Source organism: Leptidea sinapis, chromosome 23 (genome assembly GCF_905404315.1).
Source record: "Leptidea sinapis chromosome 23, ilLepSina1.1, whole genome shotgun sequence".
NCBI lineage: Eukaryota > Metazoa > Arthropoda > Insecta > Lepidoptera > Pieridae > Leptidea > Leptidea sinapis.
In genome coordinates this window covers 12,133,716-12,155,746 of record NC_066287.1, presented here as the reverse complement: position 1 = coordinate 12,155,746, position 22,031 = coordinate 12,133,716, and the positions used below count along the sequence as shown (strand labels likewise).

Below are 22,031 nucleotides of genomic sequence, written 5' to 3'. Positions count from 1 at the left end.
GGGTGAAATGATTAACACCATGACACGAGAATTTTATATATTAGATATATGTATGTGTATTAAGATATATTTATTATAAGATATTCGGCTTCTTATATTTTATTCAATGGCAATTTCCGTTATCATATTTCATAGAAGAGCTTCCTCTATTTTGGGTACTACAAATGGCTGGACTTGCGTTGCGTTCTGTATAGTGTACAAGCCCTGTTAGCGAGCCGATATTTCGGTACAAGTCCATTGACAGGTATTCGTGATGCAGCTCACTCTACGGACACTGACACTAGTTATTTTGGGTACCTTTGTAATATGTTTTTAACATGTTGTTCGAATCTGTTTCCGATGATGATGTTTTCTATCGCGGTGACAGCCAGTGGAAGAATTGTTTATTATTCAATTTATACATAACTGGCTATAACCCGCGACTTTGTCCACATTTACCTGTGTAACCATAATATTAGTTGGTGTTTACATACATATTATATACTTAACAATCATAATATATCTCTCATAGTTAAGGCAGCGTTCGTAAGAAACGTTTTTATTCGAACATTCTTTCCTCTTTCATCTTTTCATTTTTCGGGTTAATATATATAATATAGCCTTTGAAACTCTCAAATAAAATGGCTATTGGTTCTATTGGTAGCATAATATTCAAAAGCGGTTCAGTTGATCCATAGATTACCTAGTACGCTATACAACCTCACCAACCTCACAAATTTATAATAATATTAGCATATTGTCTCTGGCGCAATTAGTAGTTAACCATTGAGTTTCACAAAGGCCCCTGTTCGATCCTTAGCCGCCACGCGGTTAGACGCGAAATCTGGTTTAGACGCTTTATAATTTGTATAGAGGCTGGTGGAGGGTACTTTGAAAAGGCTTAATAAAATTGTTTAATACATGTAAGGCGAATGAATGAAAGAATTGATTAATGTAAACACATTACTGCACTAAAAATTAAAATTTTAAAATTTATACATAAAAGTTATGGTAGCACTAGGTATTAGGCGACCTTATCGCTATTCAAACCTAAAGGTGTAGGAGATTTTATTTATAACTTGAAAAATGGCAATTAATTATCATACTACTTACACATGTTATATACATACAGCTTACATTTAAACTGTAAGATATACCCACTAAAGAGGAGGACAAAAAAAAATTTATTTAACAACTACAAAAATAAAGATTTTTCAGTTTCTTAAAACTTTCTGAGAGACCCACGTACATGTTTCTATCACAAAACCATGAACAATAAAAGTATTTATTTCTATAAATAAACCAGAAAGCATATTAGCGTGATTACGTGAACATCAGGAATATAACATTGAAAGGTTTCAGCGCGGAGGTACAAAGTAGGATTAGTTTGATAAAGGTTCTGATTAGAGAATGAACGTTATTCTATTTTTGTGTTGTGCTTAACGTAAATATGGAAAGGGTCGAAATTCTTTATGAATCATCCGACTAATACCTTTCACTCTCCTGGACTATTAAAAGGGCTTTGGTAGCTCTTTAATGCTTTCAGACATTTTATAAATTGTGTTGATTAGAAGTGCTTTTGTTGTGTAACTTATTTCTACTGATTTATTTGTTATTTTTGAGCGATTAAGGTTTGAATATAGTCTTGAGATTAAACAAAACGTGCGAGAGAGAAGAACATCGCTAACGAAGATAAGCGAATCTATTGTTACTTGTAACGGGCTTTGATTGATAGGTCGAACACAGTCAGCCACTCTTGGCTTTTAGTAGCTGCTTAGTATGTTGAATAACTAGTTTACCACTGAATAACGCACACGCATTATCGGGCTGTCAGGTCCTCTATACGCTAGTATATTGTAAGTCTATGAACGTAACTATTTAATTCCTTATTAACTTTAACTTACTTTACTACCTGTAACCTGTAACTACTGACAGTCCAGTCGGTTAAACTTATATTTGTACATATTATATAGATTTGAATATCAGATTGTAATGCAATGATAGGCTGTCCGTTAGAATTATTATAAGGAAGAATGTTGGCTGTAAAATAAATACAATAAAATAGACTTTATCACTTATCAAATTAGACAACAATTGTAATTGTTTTTACTTTTAACCAACTAACGTACTTGATAATAGTAGAGGAGCTCAAGCGTGGATTTTAGGATTTATTCGATCGCGGCAGAATAACATAAACGCTTGAGTATTTATTTATGACCGTTTTTTTTTACAATTTCGAAAACTACAAGTTTTCGAAATCCTCCAACCAGTGAAAGGGTTGGTATCATAATATAAACTTTTTTTCTTTATTTATTAAACTTCTTGGGCATACTAAAAGAATAAGAATAAGAAATAAGAAGAAATAAGAAAGATAAGAAAGAAATAAAGAAGAAGAAATTAACGAAATTAATTAATTAAATTAACCATAAGAAATTAACTATACTGCAATAAAATTGAAAATTATTAACTTTAATATTGTAAGTTATCATAATCCAAATATAGGCAAAGTAAGTGGCTCTAGTTCATTAGAGGATTCTATAAATAAAAGTTGTTATTATCTTAAGTCTGCCAAAGTCTCCGGATCTATAAAGTATTGACGCCGACATGTTCTTGTATCGCCGCTGTATCAATTGTAACACGTGCCAGGGATTGTATCTCAATCCCTTAAGGAGCTTATCTCAACACTTCACCGATGTTGCTTGTGAACTTATAGTTTTCGTGTTTCAGTTCGCAATACCAAGCTGCTATAGCATATTAGCTGTTATAGTTAAGATTTAAAGTCAAATTTAGCGTAAACAGTAACGCTGACTTTAACATTAAAGGCACAGTAAAAGCTAAAAAGTGAAATATCAAGTAAATATTGGATATTTGAATTTTTTGACAGGTTTTTGACTATTTAACATTAACAATAGCTTTAACCTACGAATATTGGACGGTTAACAGTTAAAGTTATGACGCTATCTAAAAATTGCCAAATGGTGCAACACATTTTTTGCTTAACCGGTACTTTAACATGTTTGTTATTGCCAAAATAAGTTGGTGCAACCCAGCCTTATACTTTATTAGATTTGCCCTACAAGTTTAACCACTTATATTTCGTTTTGTATATACGTCAAAATTCTTGGTTACCTGCTTTCTCTGTAATCTGTATACATTATGATATCTGTGATTGCAGTATTTTTTGGAGAGTTTAGAGTTTTTTTTAGAGGAAATCTACTAATAATTTATAATTCTGTGAGTTATTAAGACACTGATGGCTTGACACCTAAAGCGAATGATGTCAAAGAATTTGTAAATATCTAGTCACTGACTACCTTTGGATATAGTCTGAAAGCCTTTAGGGTTCAGGTAAATTTAGTAGCATTAGCATCTTATTAATTCTTGAAAAATAACTTTGAATCGAAATACGTCTTAGTTCTTGAAGTTATTTGATAAAAGTGACACTGTTCAATAGAACCAATGAATGTAAACCAAGACTGTTAAGAAATATGAATTGAAAGTAAGCTGTTTTAGTTTTGTGAGAGAAACGATTGATATGTGCCGGTAAATGTCACTATCATATTCTAAAACTGAATAGTCCTGTAGATGATCCTCAAAAATATATTTAAACAACCGCCTTCAAAGGTAGGTACATACTAATAGATTGTCTGATAGTGTATACATCAACACGTATTACAATTTTTTCTGTTTGAGTTATCATACAATGATTGTGAATCTACATGTACACATACAACTTTAAATAAATATAGGATACTTGCTTTGAATAATAATAAATTACTTAGAATACTTGTCCTTGTAATTATTATGTCGGGTACTCAGTATATATATTTTATTAATTTGATGCCGATATTTCGATCCAATTGCATGAAGCGTGGTCACGGCGGAACTGCGGAGGCGGCAATAATTACAATGTTACTTGTCCTTGTGATGATCTTCGAATAAATCAATGGGACTTATATTTCACATAGATGCAATCACTTGGTTTCAAACTTAACTAAACTGTACAAATAAATGAAATGCCTAAATAATATAATATAATCCATTATCGTTCGTTATAGAGAACACCAATTATAATTGGCGAGAGTCTGACGGACACAAAACGCAAAAAGTGCAATTTTCGTTGACACTTTGTCAAGTGATCGATCGATCGGCGTGGGTTTAATTTCCTGTACACGTTATAAAATATGTTTCACCGTCGACGTTTGTTATAGCAGAGACAGATATAAAACGTTGGTATGTCGTATATTTTATAAATTATTCAGGTTTCAGCTTCGTTCACAACTAAAGTAGATTTAATGGCTATTGGAATTTTGAATTTTAGATTTTGTGCTTTTCCTGTTGAAATCTTTCTATCGAAGTAATTTAAAACATGTTGACACATTTTTCATATAACTCACAAAAATTGATTTCAGGAGAATATTTTAATGCTATTGCGGATATTTATCGGTTTATTTATTCGTTAGAATATTGGAGCAATGAAAGCAAATGTAATATGTGAAATGGATCTCAAATATCCGGGATATTTGGAGAATATTTGAGAGTTGCAATTAGCTGAGTGGCAATTAATAGTTGTATCTGCAATCTGATTCATTTTATGTGTTTCAAATGTAGGCTATATCTTAATTACGATACAATTTTATTAATTTGAATATGTTAATTTTTAAAAAATGTGTTTTCTCTAAGTAAATCGCCTCAACACACAAGTGACTAGATTGTTTGACGATTTTAAAGCTTGCTTTTCTCATAAACTTGTCAGATAAATTGCTGAAAAAATCAACATTACTTCAAAGTGGTCTAGTGGTGATATAAATCTAAATTTAATTTTCAAAGGTCACTGGGCAACTTAGTATGAAATACCCAACAATCAGCTCTGTAGGTGTTTAGGTCGTTTCGCCATCTTTTGCGGGTCTCTCTTTCTCTGTACCCAAATTGATTGATAATGACTTAGCATCATCTGATGATGACTTAATTATGTCTGACGAGGATTGAAAAAATGTTGATGGCGACCAAAACATAATGATGACAGATTGAACAAATCTGATAACAATATTTAATCTATCTAAACTAATCTAATGTACACATTTAAATTATTCAGCTTAAGATTTTACTCCCATGGTATAAAAATAAATATAATTGAATGTAGGTTAATAGCAACCATTTTAAAATTTTTGGGAAAAAATTAGTTGGCTGAGTCAGATGTCGCCAATTGACCTTTATCCCTAATATACTATATGTTATTCAAATGTTGTGAACCATCTTAAGTGTGTATTCCGCTAAGATTCGTCTTCAATCAAGTCGTGTTTCGCCTGTAGGCATCTACGAGGCATCCTTAGAAAATGTTGACTCGCTAAATTCTGGCACGAGACTCCAGCTTTGTTTATGAATGCTAAATATACTAATAAACAATCGATTCTTGTCTATTTATATATTTATTTATTTCTACGCCCCTCGTCTTCCAGGTATCTCTCATTCTGTTTCGCATGAAGCTGTTTTCTTTTCTTTATCTATTTTACTGTTTTGGGTTACGGTTTAATGTATCAGAAAACTCTTAAACCTTTATTACTCCGCATCATCACGAAATTTTAAAAGTCGACGACTTGTTCTTGAATAAGAATGAAAAAAAATGTTACCATGAGTTATTTACAAAGAGAAGAAACATTTTTGAAACGAAAGGAAGCTTTGTTACTCTTTATTTGATGTCATTTAAAATTAATTAAAATTGGCTCCATTAGCTGAATTCCATGAGACCTAAAAATTAGATACAATAAAATTTCTATAATATCATACAAATCATATTATTTTAATACATTTACAACCCATTCTTAGAAGCTATACCTACTTTTATTACCTAAGTTTATTTTTTTAAATTCAGACAGTATTTTAATTTTAGGAATTTGATTTGTGTATGTAATTATGTCTGGTATGGAGGACAAGTCACTGTCAGATACTCTATGCTTAATGCTAATAATAACGCTGTAAATAATATAATTTAAAAACATATTTTAAACTTGTACTTTAATAATATTGTAATATTTGAGATATAAACGCAGGTAATTATTATATTTAAAAAATGAAGGTATGAAAAAACAATAAATAAGAAATTTAATAATCGTAATTGAACAATGAAATGCATCTCAATCTCATCTAAATCTAATCTAAGTCTCTCTCTCTCAATAATATAAGTTAAACGTGATATAGATAACTGAGGTAAGCGTGTAACATTATCATTTTCTGTTCCAACTAACAAGACCAATAAAACATATTAAACATATTGAGGTTTGATACGCTGGCGTCTCGCCAAAGGCTTAGAGGACTCCACTATGAAGTACGTCGGAGTATAAAGGAACAACCTTGTTTGTAATAGGATCGAGTACAGGAGCCGTGTCGCTGACATCAGTTTTATTTGAACAAACATCTTTAATGGATTACGTGATAAAGTATGAAAGCAAGTAGAAAGGGATATCTTCTAATTTATATTTTATACGTTGTCATAAAGAAACATGGAGTGAGAGAGAATGAAGGAGTTTTGACGAAGTGTTCGATATTGACCTACGACATATCTTAGTGTTTCTTATTTTTATCCTATGAACGAACAAAGGTATTGTTCGTATAATATCTTATCAGTGCACAATTTTACGCACCTTTAAATTTTATTTTTGAGATATTTTCCTTTGTTCTTCTAAGTTAAAAATATTTAATGGAGTTGTGCAAATTATAAAGTTTATCCTTAGTAAAATGTTTAAATATCTGCAAATATTTTTAAATTATAATAGATATCTCTTAAAATTGTCCCAAATATTTATTGGATTTGGAGTAACTATCTTTCAGTTTAGTGTTTCTGCTACCCAATTATGATTTCATTAAAATCACTATCCGAAATCAACACACCCATCTCTTTATTATTCGAGATTAAGTATTGTAGGTTTTGTGTCCTTTTTAAATAAAGGAAAATAAATAAAAAATATGGGAAAATCTTTTGAAATTATCTATTCTTGAACTTTGAAATAAGAATAAACATTGGAGATCTTTCAAAGCTTAAATTATTCTATGAAAATATAAAATGTAATAGTATGAGTTCGTTCTATACAATAATATGGTTTATTATTTATTAAAGTATTAAGGAAGTCGATATCTTGCGTGTTGATGGGATTCTAATGTTAATTTTATTGATACGTTATTATTTGCTCCAGTTTAAACTAGTTTATATTTAATATTTATTCCACGACTCTGCATTCTATTTACATGTTGTTTATGGGTTTGTGGTAAAAGATTAATAACACGCACATCTACTCGCAGCATGATAACACGATCTTTCTGATGCTTTATACAGAAAAACTCGGTTGGCAGTGCTTCGTATATAACCATGACTAAAAATTTCAGTGTAATTAATACCATCGATTACTTCATATTATGAAGTATGTTTCTTTCTCATGATAAATATATAATATATTAGCAGATACGATCAGAGACGCTATAAACATTATGGGATCTGTAGTTCAACTCAAAATTTCTGAGCGGCACTATTGCGCTCGTCACATTGAAACATAAGATGTTAAGTCTTATTTGACCAGTTATTTACTTACACATTATTGCTTCACGGTAGAAAAAGACCCATAATCTAGCCGGCTTCCTGTGCAAAGAAGAAACTGGTAAATTATCTGTATATCTTATTATATTGTAGTTTTGTAAATGCTTTACGGGTTAATTGTACAGGCCGAAAATAACAAGAGTCCGATATTTCGTTTCCATTCAGTTTCCAAAATTTCCGTTGCTATTTGTAAATTGTTGGAGGAGGAATTTGCTGAGAGCAAAACTCTGATTTTGGAAACTGTTTGCTCACAATTTTTGGTTGGAGCTGCAGCTGTCCTTATCACACTCATGATTGTATCTCCTGCGTTAGCGCGACGGTTTGTTGTTTTTCTATTCTTAAATAAGCATCAGCTAATGTTTCCTCGTAAGGTTATGTTGATTTACAGTAAACAACCCCATAAATATCATTCGGTACTTATCTATTTCTTTTTCGATTACTCTATATGTTTCTTAGAGAGTTATTATTACAACATAACGCAATGAAAATATTCCAAAGCAACAAATACAATGCAAAAAGAAGCACTCAAAGAAAATTTTTAACCAAATATAGTATTAAAACATAATTTGAAATATGCAATGAACTAAGTCGCCAAATAAATTGTTGAAATTCAACACATAACTTAATCTTTTGACACACAGTGAAAAGAAGTAAGAAAGTGGTAGTCTCTTATTACATTTAAGTTAAAGGAGTTCTAATTAAAACGAGTCTTTGTGACGCATTACTTTGAACCCGCGAAGTAATGTCGCTAAAGCTCTAGTGGAAAAAAAGAAATGTCGTTTTTGCTCCAGAGCTGAGGTCTTAGTAACTTCTTTCTGAAGGTAAAACTAAGACCTAGTTACAGATTGTATAGTTGGTTAAGTGTATGTTTGCATGTGAAAAAAATGTTTAAGTATATTCATTAATTAAATATGATATTTACCTTAAAAAAATTTTAGATCAGCAACGGAAATGGGAGCCGCGGCAAGAGTACACCGTTTCCAAAAAATAACAATAATTTTAACTACTTTATATTGATTATTAAGTTGTAGAAGAATACCCAATTATTTTTGTTGCTAATTTTTTTTTTATGATAACCTGATGTTTTTTTGATAAAAAGTGACGACCAGGATTCTTAATTTAATCAAAAAATCACTTTGAGCTTTAATATGTTAATGCTCAATAGCTCAGTAATTTCATTAGTTACTTTCTAACAATGCTTACTAATTATAGTGCTTCAAGACTGAAAAAAAACGAGTGTGCTTCAGACCACAGGACTTAAATAAAATATTAATATATAAAATTATTCAAGAATGAAATGAAATAATCAAGAAATAACTTTTCGCGCAGTTTTTAGTTTCTTCAAAAACGGCCTGGTAAAAACAAAAATGTTTCATTAGTCTCATTGATGGAATAGTATCAAGCTATCAGATCGGAAATCATTTGTAAATATCACCATAAATTTAATATAATCCACTTCCAAACCTCCGCCTAATCTTGTTACTTTCCAACGATCAAACTTACTGATCACGAGTTCCAATTGACACTTAAAGAGGCAGTTTCGTTGGTATCTTAAACCTTCACATAAAATTTTACAGTTTGAGCCGAATCTGTACTGATCAGAGAGATGAGATAATCCTGGTTTTCAAAGTCAAAATATTTTATTGACATAAAATCAAAAGATTTCTCGTCAACGTCAATCACAAAAAATACAATTCAGATACATACATATTAATTACACTAAAGTTTAAACATATACATATATTTAAAATAATGCAAACCAGTGAAACAATACAAGGGTGAACCATAAAATCCATAAATAAACAACTATAATACTATTCAATTCCATAATGTAATATCGTTTACGTTATCTTCAATACTGTAATAAGACTTCTTAAAAACAAGCCTTCGACATAGTCTGCGTTTAATAAAAGATTTAAATTTAGATCTAGTTAGTTACTAGTATCTTCTTTTCTCGCACACTAGACTACTAGTGTGTGGTCAATAGAATATTTTAATACGTAGGAGGTATTCAGTTTACTTACTTACTTTAGTAACTTTATACTTTTTATTTACTTACTTTCCTCAGTATGGAATTGATTAAAGTCCTTAAAACTGGTATTATAGTAGTTCAATTTAAGAAGTGTTTTCTTGCCGACCACATGCCTGTGTTCAAGCTAGTCTTTTTGTTGACAGATGTGGTCTTCACGCGGACTTCACCGAGCTGACGGCGTGTGTCGGAGGTGAGCTGGACAGGCACGAAGGATCAGCAGTGCACCGCCGGTATTTCTACATTACTCTCCTGCGGGAGCCTGTCTCCAGGTAAGTGGTAGGCTGTGATGCTTTTGTCTCTCTTCAATTGTGTAATTACATAGACGATGGTATGAATGATAAATAGCTATCATAACGCGACTTGACTTCAACACTCATAAAGCTGTTACATAAATACCTGTTTGTCTTGTATGTATTCCTGATTTTGCAACGAATTTCGGAAATTAATGTTTCGCAATACCATAACGCCGATTATGAAGATAAAATCGTGGGGAATTGCGTTGCAGAAAAATACAGCCTATAAGAACCCATTATTGTTTCCGTCTGAGCCTCAGAATATTAAGTTGCATAAGAACGCATGAGCATATTCAAAAGTAATCAAGTGTTGCAGGTACTTGTCGGAGTATAGGCACGTAAAGCGAGGGGCTACCTGGAAAGGATCCAGGCACTGGTGTCAAGGACGAACAGCTACGGGTAAGTTGTGCCAGTAATCTAAACAATTTATTATGTTTCTAAAGTGATAACCCTCACTTCTGGGATAAATACACAAATCACAACAGCTGTCCTTATCACATTAATGATTGTCTCGCCCGCGTTAGCGCGACGGTATTTTGTTTTACAATTATTAAATTTAAAAAAGGACCAGCTCAGCTAATATTACCGCTTAGTTACCACATATCATCGAATAGATTGCATAATTCATCCCTGATGTGAAAAAGTTAATCTCAATTCAGATGAAATGGCAAGGCGTTCACGTTTTGGAAAACAAACTTGTATATGTGTTTTGAATTGAACCATCTGAATGCATGGCGTTCTTCCAAATTGTGGTTCTTAAAAAAACTTTGGTCCATGCAGGTCTAATACGGAAAGAAGTTGCTTCGGTAACGTTGCCATTACAACATGGGTCAGTCGGTTTTTCATTCAAACAATTAAGCAGGTCATATACCATTACGTTCACGTTGTGATTGATCAAATTGAAGTTATTTTAATTCAAATGCTGCTTCCAAATTTACTAATTAATTATGTGAGTGTTGATTGGTTTATTGCTGCGGCAGTGTACTGTTAGTGCATTCGTAACCTATTTCGTGCGAATGTTTACGGAACCCTTTTCGATTGGAAGCCAGTAAACTATTTATAGGTTTAAATGAAGCCAACCAGTGCGGGTTGTGTTAATGGAAAGTTTCCTTACATTACTAGAATTTAAAGTTAAGATATGCTACCTAAATGACGGATTTCTGTTCATCATAAAATATAGTATCAAGTGAGAGACGAATTTCGTAGGTGCCTTAGATATACATTAGAGATATATGTTTGTGCTGAGAATTTCATATAATTAAGTATTGTTTTGGGAAAGTTTCATTAGATGCTATCACTACCAGGCCATTAACCATGTAAGCTGCTCCTAGGCAACTATCAACGTAAGCATGCCAAACAATGCATAAGCTTGGACAGGAGACAACTGAGAGCCCCCACGGGGTTCCGATCCGGCCATTGCAAGCTGAATGGGCACTTAGTGAGAATGAGTCTCAGTGATTCAAATCTATGCAGATTCTACTTAAAAGACTCCAAACACATCCTACTGGAATGCAAAGCCATTGCCAGGATCAGGCTGGGGTGTCTTAAAGTACTGTTACTCAAAGCAGAGGACGTGCACTGCCTAAACCCTCTGAGGATCCTACGCCTCTTAAAAGTGATAAGTCTTGAGGATATAATTTAAATTTCGGTACAGTATGGGCACACGTTTCCTAGCTAGTAACCTCGATTTTTGCACATCTCTTTTTTATACATAGGGAGTTAAGGGCAGGCGTGCTACCGCAAGCAGGGGACACATAGTAGATCCTAAGATTTAAATTTATTTTAATCCTCAAATCATAATAATAATAGGTGCTATCGTGTGTACTTGCTACACGTGCATAATTACCTAATTGGTATTTTACGGTTTTCAGTTTTTAGTTTTTATCTTTGCAATAAGCGTGAATAACGTGCACTATTGGATTTATCAAACTATTCAAAGTTATTAAATGGTTAGTCACGACTGACTTATACAGGATGTAAAACAACTTAATCATTAAAGTGGGATGTTGCAATTGGACCATGATTCAGAATATATTGGCATTGAAAATTTCCGAAAAAAAAAATTGTGATTGCAAATTATTTTCAAATTTTTATTTGAATATAAATGCAAAGCAGTCCGTTTTTCAATAATGGGTATCTTATATTATTCTTAATAATTAATAGTCCTACAATTATAAAAAACTATGAAAAATTAAAAAGATTAGATTCAGTTACGGGGAGCTGAACCCTTATGTATTCGGAGGTCGTCTAGTTGCACCATGTTTATTACTTGAATAACTCACAATAATATTCACGTTTCCTGCAGCTGCCGAAGTACCCCCGTGTTACTCCGGTGAGTCCTGGCGCGGAGTGACGCTGGATGAGTTCACCGCCTGTCCCTGGAACTTGGCGAACAACAGACAGACGCGCATGTTGGCGGACCTCGCGCTGGTCGGCTGCTACAATGGCACTCTGCGTCATCGGACAGAAGACACGGACAGGGTGGTGCTCGCTTCTGCCAAGCGGAACTTGGCAGCGATGGCTTACTTCGGACTCACCGAGTTTCAGAAGGTTTGTTGGCATTTTATACACTGAAATCGACCCCAGAATTGAACAGTTAAATTTATAACCTAAGATCCCACGCTCGATTCTGCACGTACGTGTTTTTTTGATAAAATGTAGATGTTGATGTAGTAGCCATAGGTTGCCTATAAGAAATTGGCCGCAATTACATCTTATTTATTTTAGTACAATTAATTTACTGATCAATATTTTATGTTTTTAAAGTGATAACCCTCAATTCTAGGATTAATACACAAATAAAAAAAACTGTAGCTCAGTTGGTCAGAGCACCGGCACCTACCGTTCGAGTACCGCCTCGCTATAAAGTTCTGTTTGCTTTGTTCAACTCTCAGGTTGTGGCTGCATCTACTTTATCGGGGGTCGTGGGTTCGAATCCCGCATCGTTCATAAAATTTTGTTTTTCAAATTTTATTTGTATAATTTACTGATGTAAATTGCAACTATATGTTAAGTTTAATAAAATGTTCGTCATCTTAGAGGAAATTATGTAAAGAATTGAATCTGAAAAATTTTAGACCAGTCAATGCAATATTTTGATATTATACATAAATTTGCCGGTGTACAAGCTATTCTAGATAAATGCACTTGAATATTCATACTAATTCAGACAGTTTTATGTCGTTGTTATTATGATGTTGTGTTGTAGCTCCTACGATTGAATGTTATTAGATGTTAAGATAAACAGAATTATAAGTTATACATTATTTATCATAAGTCTCGAGTGCTTAATGGACTTTGAAACACCCAGTTTTACACTATTGGAAACCATAACATTGATAATAACCAATTTTTTTTACACAATCGGAAAGTAGAGATTTTGACGAACAGAAAACAGACAAATTATTTGAAAAAAGCTGATAAATTGACGGGTGAATTATCGATTGTATATAATGGTTCTTTTTGGATATTTGAGTCAAAATAAGGTGAAAAAATAAATATTATAATTCTAATAAATTATAATGTATTTGGGACATAAAAAAGAAAATTTCGAGAAAAAAAAAATTGTTCTAAAAGAGAGAAAAATAAAAAACCAAAATATGGTTTTTTATTTTACAATTTTTATTACCTACAACCTTGCCATTTGATTTATTTCCATAGGACTTCAAGTTTTGCCGGAAATCGGGATAAGCCGTTTTTTACCCTTAATCACCCCCCCCCCCCCTTTTTTACTTCCCGACATCAGATCGCCCGTAATTTATTTTTCCTTTCATTATTTTTATTTTCTCTTCCGTTTCCAATGGGTTTCATCCTACTATTATTTTTTTCACTTTTTATCATTTTCAAAGGCTTTAGCACTGGTCTATAACTGTTCCTTCGTCCGAATATTCCTGTCTAACCATATTAGTTTGTGTTGTTGTGTGTGGCAACAACGCTGCCACATGCATATATACAAAACAATCATATATCGTTAAGGCAGCATTCGTAAGATAGCTTTTCGTTCGGCCGTTTTTCTCCGACTTACTTTGCAAATACGACTACCACAAAAAATCTGTAAATTTTTCTGGTTAACATATAACCTAAGATTCTCACAAATGTCGTTTTCTTTTGGCAAAATAATTTTCTTAATCGGCTCAGTAGATCCAGAGATTTTCCCCCTCCCCCCACAACCTCACAAACTTTACGACTTTATAATATTATCAAAACTCAGAATCTTGACACGTTGGGACACTTGAGCTTCATTAGTACATTACTTGTGCAACACTTGAGCGTGTGTAAATGTGCAGAGAGCGAGGTATAGCTGGATGAAAGAACCGGCCGCAGTCGAGTGTGGCTCGTTAAAAATATAAATTACGTGTCAAATTTTAATGATGCTTCAGTCACCGGCGTTCTGGAGTTGTAAAATAGCAATTATTACAGGCTTGTGTGACTATGTGACCGAGATTTTCATTTTATTCATTCCCTAGTTTTTGTGGTCGTGAAGATCTTTAGGGGTGGTCAATTTCAAAATCAAAATAAATTCAAATATTTTTATTAAAAACTTGATTCAAAATTTTAAAAATTCTTAAAATTTTGATTTAGCAGCTGTTTTATGCAACCGTTCTTCTCTGTTTTGGGCATAATACTATTTCGAATGGTAGTTTTTGACGTTCAATCATTGTCGTACTATAATAAACTAGACTCCCAATCGCCTATTAAAAATCCTAGCGGCGTTGTTTAAACGTATACATTAATTTACACATGTAACATTACAACATTCATTTTAATTAACACCTTATTTCGTGTCCGTAAGGTTCAAAGTAGAATGAACGGAAACTCTACCTAATAGACGCGTAGACAGAGTTTTTCTTCTGACAATTTTTGAGCGTGATTGTGGGTCTATAGACCAGTGGCAACCAAAAACTTGGTTTTTTAAATTTTTCACATAAACTTTGAGGTTATGTGAAAAAAGTGTTAATATAAAAGTTGTAGATCTCTTTATTATCTACAACTTTGCCAATTAACTTTTTGCCATAGGACTTGTAGTTTTGCCGGAAATCGAGATAAACCGTTTTATACCCTAAAACGCCCCACCTTTTCCACTTCCCGACCTCAGATCGCCCGTAATTTATTTTTCCCTTAATTTTTGTTATATTCTCGTCCTTTACCAATGGGTTTCATCCTACTATTATTTTTTTTGGTTTCAAAAATTATCGACCCTGGTCTACTAGTAGTTTATTATAAGTCAATGTTGTTTAATCAACAATTCTGAGCGACACTACATTGTAATGGGAAGTGCATAGTTCTTTCCTGAACTTTCCTTCATTCAACTTGCTCGTTAACACTATTTTTCTTAAAAATGTTATCTTATGGTTCATTAATTTACCTTTTGTGCTGTAACAGTGAGTTGGGTTACATTTGCAAAAATATTACTTTGTTGCCGCACCCTTGACAATGTTCCGTAATTTCGGGATGAAATTAATCCTGTTTCCTTTTCCCCTGACACCTTGTGTGCGATTTCATTTTGATAAAGTATAAACGCGAAACATATAACTCTCATTCACATATTCTATAATATGAAGATAGGGTTTGACCAAATTTTTGCATGGAAGTGGAGGACAAACGAGCGTACGAGTATTCAACCGCCGCCCATATTTTCCTGTAAGACCAGAGGAATCACAGTTCGTATCCTCCTTGAAAAACCGAGCGAGATAGCTCACTCCATGGCTAGATTGTACGCGGAAGAAAATTTCTTGAAAACCGTACTGTAAAAGAGCACTAGCCATCCAGGTGGTGGGTATGATATCAGAGTTTGTGGCGTGTCGTGCGAAGGTGGATTTCGGCGACAGGAATGAGTTCAAACAGCTCTTCGGAACAATCCCCGTGATAAATGTTGTAGAGGACTCAAAATTATGCTGCGAATGAGGAAACTACGCAACTCAAGTGCTTTAGCCGGTCACAGAGCACTTGCAGATATCCGACAATTCTAGCAGCTTTGTGTTGCATGTGGTATATTTTAATATTCAATATTTTACATTACAAAGTATGTTATTTTAAGGCTAAGAAAGAGCGGAGTCTCTTGGCACAAGCATTCTTAATATGTTTAAAAGGAGGTTATTAAAGTGTTAGAGGAGTTAAAAGAATTTTATTATTATTATATTATTAAATTGTCTATTTATACGAAAAATATAATATTCGTGTAATACAAATTGTGTAGATTTACAAGAGCTACATCTCAAGTCATTTCCTAATATGCAAATATTGGGGTTGAGCAGGTTATCAACTGTAAAGCAGATCCTGTAAATGACGCCACAACCTGAGAGTTGAACAAAGCATACAAGATTTTATGACGATACGTCACTCGAACGGTTAGCTCAGTTGGTTAGAGCACTAGCACAGAACGCCAGAGGTCGTAGGTTCGAGTCCCGCATCGTCCATAAAATTTTGTTTTTCAAATTTTATTTGTGTATCAGATTAGTTTAGTCTAGTCGGTAAGTTAGTTTAACTCACCATAATTATTAACAAGTTAGTTCTCTGAATACTAATGCCACGGGAACGAGTAAGGATAAAGGCACTGAATAAATAATAATTTAGAAATATGCAGATATATCTGCGCACCTAATATAAATAAAGAAGCGAGTTTGAAATGTTTGGATTAAATAGAAGCAGGCCATTGCAATTCTGTTGAGCTATCCGTGCATAGTAAATATTAAAATAATGACAGAACAACACAGTGCCGATATTTAACACAGACGTCTCTAACTCAGCTGTATGTGAACACATAACAGACCGACCAAACCACTAATCGACCACCATCCGCTTCGAAAATGTTTTGGCAAAAGAGAAAAGATTTCTCTCAAGATTAGTACGTGTAGCCATTGAAATGCAAAAACATCCAAATTCAGTAGAGCTAATGGGCTAAAATCATCTAACATCTGGCATCCAATATTCTCTAAATTAAAACTCAAATATGACACTAAATCCTTTAAAAGTTGGATATGCTGTTATTTGGACAGTTTTTAACTGAACACTTTTTCATTCCGTGGTGTTGTATTCAAAGCGCGGTCGGAACACAAACACAACTCTGCCTAATAGACGCGTACGCTTAAATTGCTTGAAACAATTTTTGAGCGTGATTGTGAGTGTAGTTGTTTGTTGTACGTCAATGATCTTTGCCCAGTAATTTCACTAGCTACGGCGGTCTTCAAACCGAAACACAAGTAGTCCGTGCAGACTACTGCTTGACAGCAGAAAACGATGGCACTGGTGATGCCGTATACACGGGCCATGCAGGTCTCTCTCCGGAAATACTCGACCAGTGCCGGGAGAAACTTGTCTCTCTCGCGAAGGTCGCGGAATGGGGTAAATTGAACCTTGTCCAATTTAACCCCCAGAAGACTCAAGTTTGCTCGTTTACCACTAAAAAAAACATTTGTCGTATCACCGCTCTTTGACAACACTTCCCTGAAAGCCTCGCCTAGTAGAGGAATACTGGGTCTCGAAATCTCAAGCGATTGCCAATTCCGTGGCCATCTGGAGGGCAAAGCCAAATTGGCTTCGAAGAAGCTGGGTGTCATTAATAGAGCACAGCAACACCTCAAGCCCACATTCTAGCGCTCTATAAAGCGCAGGTCCGGCCACACATGGAGTATTGCTGTCATCTCTGGTCAGACGCACCCCAGTATCAGCTCGATCCATTTGACCGCGTGCAACGCACAGCAGCTCGAATTGTCGGGGACCCAGTGCTCTGTGAATGGCTGGATAACGTGGCGTTGCGTAAAGACGTCGCTTCATTGTGTGTCTTTTACCGCATTTATCACGGGGAGTGTTCCGAAGAGCTGTTAAACCTGATTCCTGCCGCCGAATTCCACCTTCGCACGAAAAGCTACAAATTAGGATATCATCTCAACCATCTGGATGTGTGGCGGTCCTCCACAGTGCGTATTTCAAGGAGCTTTCGTCCACGTACTACAAAAAAAGCATATCTTTTATAAATGTGCCTTCAACTGGTTGTCAAGGATTATCGTCAATGAATACCCCAATTAACTGCCCCAAATTGCTAAATTAATTTAAACTCTTAAGAGTACCAGTAAGAATTCCACGTAAGAATATAACTCCACTTTGTCCTCCACTTCATCGAACGAACCTGGGTACCAATTCCCCAGTCCCACGGTTATGAAAAATTTAAATTTTTATAGCGTAGCTGACATTGACATATTTGCTGATTCCTTAGCGAAATGCCGCAAGACCATTTGCACCAACATTTAATAATGTTGTAATTGAAAAAATTAATGTATCTGTGTAGTTACCTACTCATTTATTAATTAGAAAAAAAAACTGTTTACTTCTTAATTTATTCTCTGTAATAAAAAAAATCTGTGCATGCTGTGTTTATTTGTAAGTTATCACTACATTTAGTTCCTAGTTTTTATATTTGGTTGTATTATTGTAAGTAATTGTAAATAAATCTAATAAATAAATAAGAAAAAATTGGCAGTTTTAGAGACTGCTGATAGAAATGAAAACTTAGAACTTTTAGTATTAAAATTTTTAAATTTCATAAGGTTTGAAAACAATTTAATTATTAATTTGAATTTATTATTAAAACGTATTTTCAATAATATATTAATCAAACAAAAACACTATCTCAACAATGAACACTATATACCCAGCACGAATGTTGCACAATACGTCAGCTATATATAATATTATAATATAATATAATATTGACACACTTTTTACACAAATTATCTTGCCTCATGTTAAGCATATATATAGCCTGTGTTATGGGTTACAGGCAATGATATATTTAATACAATATACTTACTTAAACATACATAAATTCATATAAACATACATAAATACATTTAAACATCCATGACTTGGAAACAAACATCCATATTCATCATATAATGCTTGCACCTACCGGGATTCGAACCCGGGACCTCTAGCTTAGTAAGGTAGGATCGCTAACAACGGCTATACTGGTCGTCTAGCTACGCTACTACGCTATGTATAGCTGCAGATATACTGCTACAAGCGTTCGTTCGTGTCGCAGATGTCGCAGTACGTGTTCGAGGAGACGTTCAACCTGCGGTTCGCGGTGCCGTTCACGCAGCACAACGGCACGGTGTCGGGCGCCACGCGGGCCGCGCTGTCGCCCGCGCAGCTCGCGCTCGTCAAGCGGCTCAACGAGCTCGACTTCGAGCTCTACGACTTCGCCAAGAGCCTCATGTTCAAACGGTAATAATACTCACATGCTACGACATAGGAATTACACGAGCAGGTTGGCCTTTAAGGAATATGCACGAGCTTTTTCGAAGGTATAAGGTAAATGTTTCGATCCTCCCGTAAAACAGATGATCTGATTGCCCAATAATACGTGCCCTATTTTGAATTGGCAATGTGTGCGTTAGGCGAATGGGTAAAAGACTCACGTGGTGGATAGTAAGGGACCATCACAATAAGGGACAAGACGAGCAGGACATCAGCTGATAGTTATTGATGCGCCCCGCCCACTTCAATGCAGTGCCGCTTAGGATTCTTGAAAAAGACAAAAATCCTGAGCGGCACTAGAATTGCGCTCGTCAACTTCAGACATTAGTTGTTCAGTCTCATTTGCGTAGTAATTTCACTAGCTACGGCGCCTTCCAGACTGTAACACAATAATGCTTACACATTATTTTTTGATTGCACAAAAATGCACCGTTGTGTTACCCATAATCTAGCCGGCATCCCGTGTAAAGAAACCTCCAACTGGTAAATGCCCTTAGTCGCCTCTGACGACACCCTTTAACACCATTTAAAATAATTACATTAAATATTATTTAAAAACATTAACATGAACATTATAAAGTTTTCAAGAAAATTCACTAATACGCGTATCGACATACATTATCTTGTATGTATCTGAATGAATCTATATGACGTGTTCCTAATTCTCGCAATTTGAAAATAAACACAAAGTTCGGATAAATAACTACACGTGATTTACTTTACTAGAAAAATTATTGTTAATTATCGAAGTGAAACCACAGATTTATGTGATAAAAAGTGCATCTACAATGTGTGTCCTGCGGTGCAATAATAAATTAATTTACATGTAAATTATACTACAGTGGCTCTACTTGTACGAGAGTCAGGTGTTCATGAATGTCCGGTGACATCTCGAAGATGCAAATTTGTACATTAACATAATATGAAATATTGTTTAAATCAATTATTGACGCATCATTCGATACAGCTTTTATGTGATAATAACTAGTTACTTATGTTTAAATATAAACCCATCGATAGCTTTACCGCAATTTGTGATTTTTATTTGAATTTATAACATACAAGTTGTGACCTGGCAAAAGTTCTTTTGCCATGTAAATTGTACGAATGTAATGTCATTGACTCATTTATTTGTATTGCGAATAAATAAAGGTTCTGGATAAGTAATCACCAACGTATGATATTGACACACTTTTTTTACACAAATTATCTTGCCCCAAGTTAAGCATATATAGCCTGTGTTATGGGTTACAAGACAATGATATATTTAATACAATATACTTACTTAAACATACATATATTCATATAAACATACATAAATACATTTAAACATCCATGACTCGGAAACAAACATCTATATTCATCATATAAATGCTTGCACCTACCTACATCATATAAACCATCACCACCACCTACCTACATCAGATAAACCATCTCCGAAACACGCTTCATCTTATTACCCGCCCATCAACAGCGAGCTTTAGAAAGATTAACAATCTAATCACTTTGCGTCGCTTATAGCCTAAACACATTGTCATACCAAGTCCGGTGCGGGATCACATTCGGTACTGTCCGGACAGCCGTCGAACCTTTCTGTTATAATAATAATATTGTGCGATGGACAATGCGACATACTTTAGAATATGGTCCGGTACCGGATCACGTCCGATTGTACAACCGGACCAAATCCGACCATGTGTTTAAGCTTTTATATTGTTTGTTAATTGTGGTTAGTTGTGCGCCTAAATCATTATCATTCACTTAGTATTGTAATCAAATGAAGGAATACTATAGTAGCAATACCTGCACAATCATAACTAACCACAGAGTTCGTCAATAAAATAGAAGCTATAACATATACAGAGAAACATTTATTCAGTAGCAACTCTTAAACTACTTCAGAGAGTATATTATTATTGAACTAATATTTCCATTCCAGAGATCTGAGATAGCTCCTTAGCTAGTTTATTCATTTATCAAAACGAACTCAAAGTAGGTATATATAAGGTTCAGATTACTTTGTTCATTCAGAAATCATACACTCTTCCATAAAATTAAATCGCAATGACTGAACTTAGCCGTTTTCACACAGCTTGGCAATGTCTAGGTCAACTAATTACGAGCGCGCCGTTTGTCTGATTAATCTTTGTTAAATCTTAATCAATGGCGAGTTTAACCGCGCAGTTTAGCGGTTATCTCTGACATTGCTCATTTAATTTAACGTCATCGTAGCAGGCGACTCGCCGATCAGACGACGGCGATTATACGATTACTATAATTTCAACTGACTTTATTATGACTACAGAGAGCAATAATGTTCTATACACATATAAGGACATATTATTCGGAGTCTGATAGCAGAACAGCAAAAGTGTGCTTAAAGACAATTTAAGCATATTTTCCTCCTTAGTCGTGTGTTAACTGTCACTGTTCGAATCGGGTTCTAAATTAAACATACGTAACCTGAACTGAATAAATGTTTAGCATTGCTGCTTATTGATCAAGAATAATTTAAACAACTCGAGTAAATGTGGCAATGTATAGATACAGCAGTGGAAGCTTATTATGGTGTAATTTGTGACATGTTCCATATTTGGGCTTTGTTTTTGAGTTGTCTATGTGTATAGAATGTCATTGATAAAGACTGAAAAATTAAAAAAAAAGCCAAAGGAGTCAAATCTAATTCTATAAAAGCAAACAATTTCAACCTGTTCATTAACTAGTTAGTTACTGAATAATGATTTTTTTCAATTTTGTTTTGAATGAATTATTAGTTAACTATTAACACTATTAACATATTTTTTAACTTGCTTGGGTTGTGGCGCGAGGCCCCTGTAAGAGCGAGGCCCCGGGCGATTTCCCCGTTCGCCACCCCTTAAGGCCG

The 22,031-nt window shown here is 34.3% G+C and overlaps 2 protein-coding genes across 2 annotated transcripts in view; both read left to right on the top strand.

Moving 5' to 3' along the window:
* LOC126971109 (myotubularin-related protein 9) overlaps window positions 1–22,031 on the top strand; it is a 339,153-nt gene that overhangs the window by 309,806 nt on the left and 7,316 nt on the right. The window lies entirely within an intron of this gene.
* The window catches only part of LOC126971118 (heparan-sulfate 6-O-sulfotransferase 2), a 140,162-nt gene that overhangs the window by 110,815 nt on the left and 7,316 nt on the right, over window positions 1–22,031 (top strand). Inside the window, exons 4-7 of the mRNA XM_050817272.1 lie at window positions 9,743–9,868; window positions 10,209–10,291; window positions 12,198–12,442; window positions 18,930–19,114. Of these exons, the coding sequence (XP_050673229.1) occupies window positions 9,743–9,868; window positions 10,209–10,291; window positions 12,198–12,442; window positions 18,930–19,114 (639 nt within the window). The remainder of the gene's footprint in view (window positions 1–9,742; window positions 9,869–10,208; window positions 10,292–12,197; window positions 12,443–18,929; window positions 19,115–22,031) is intronic.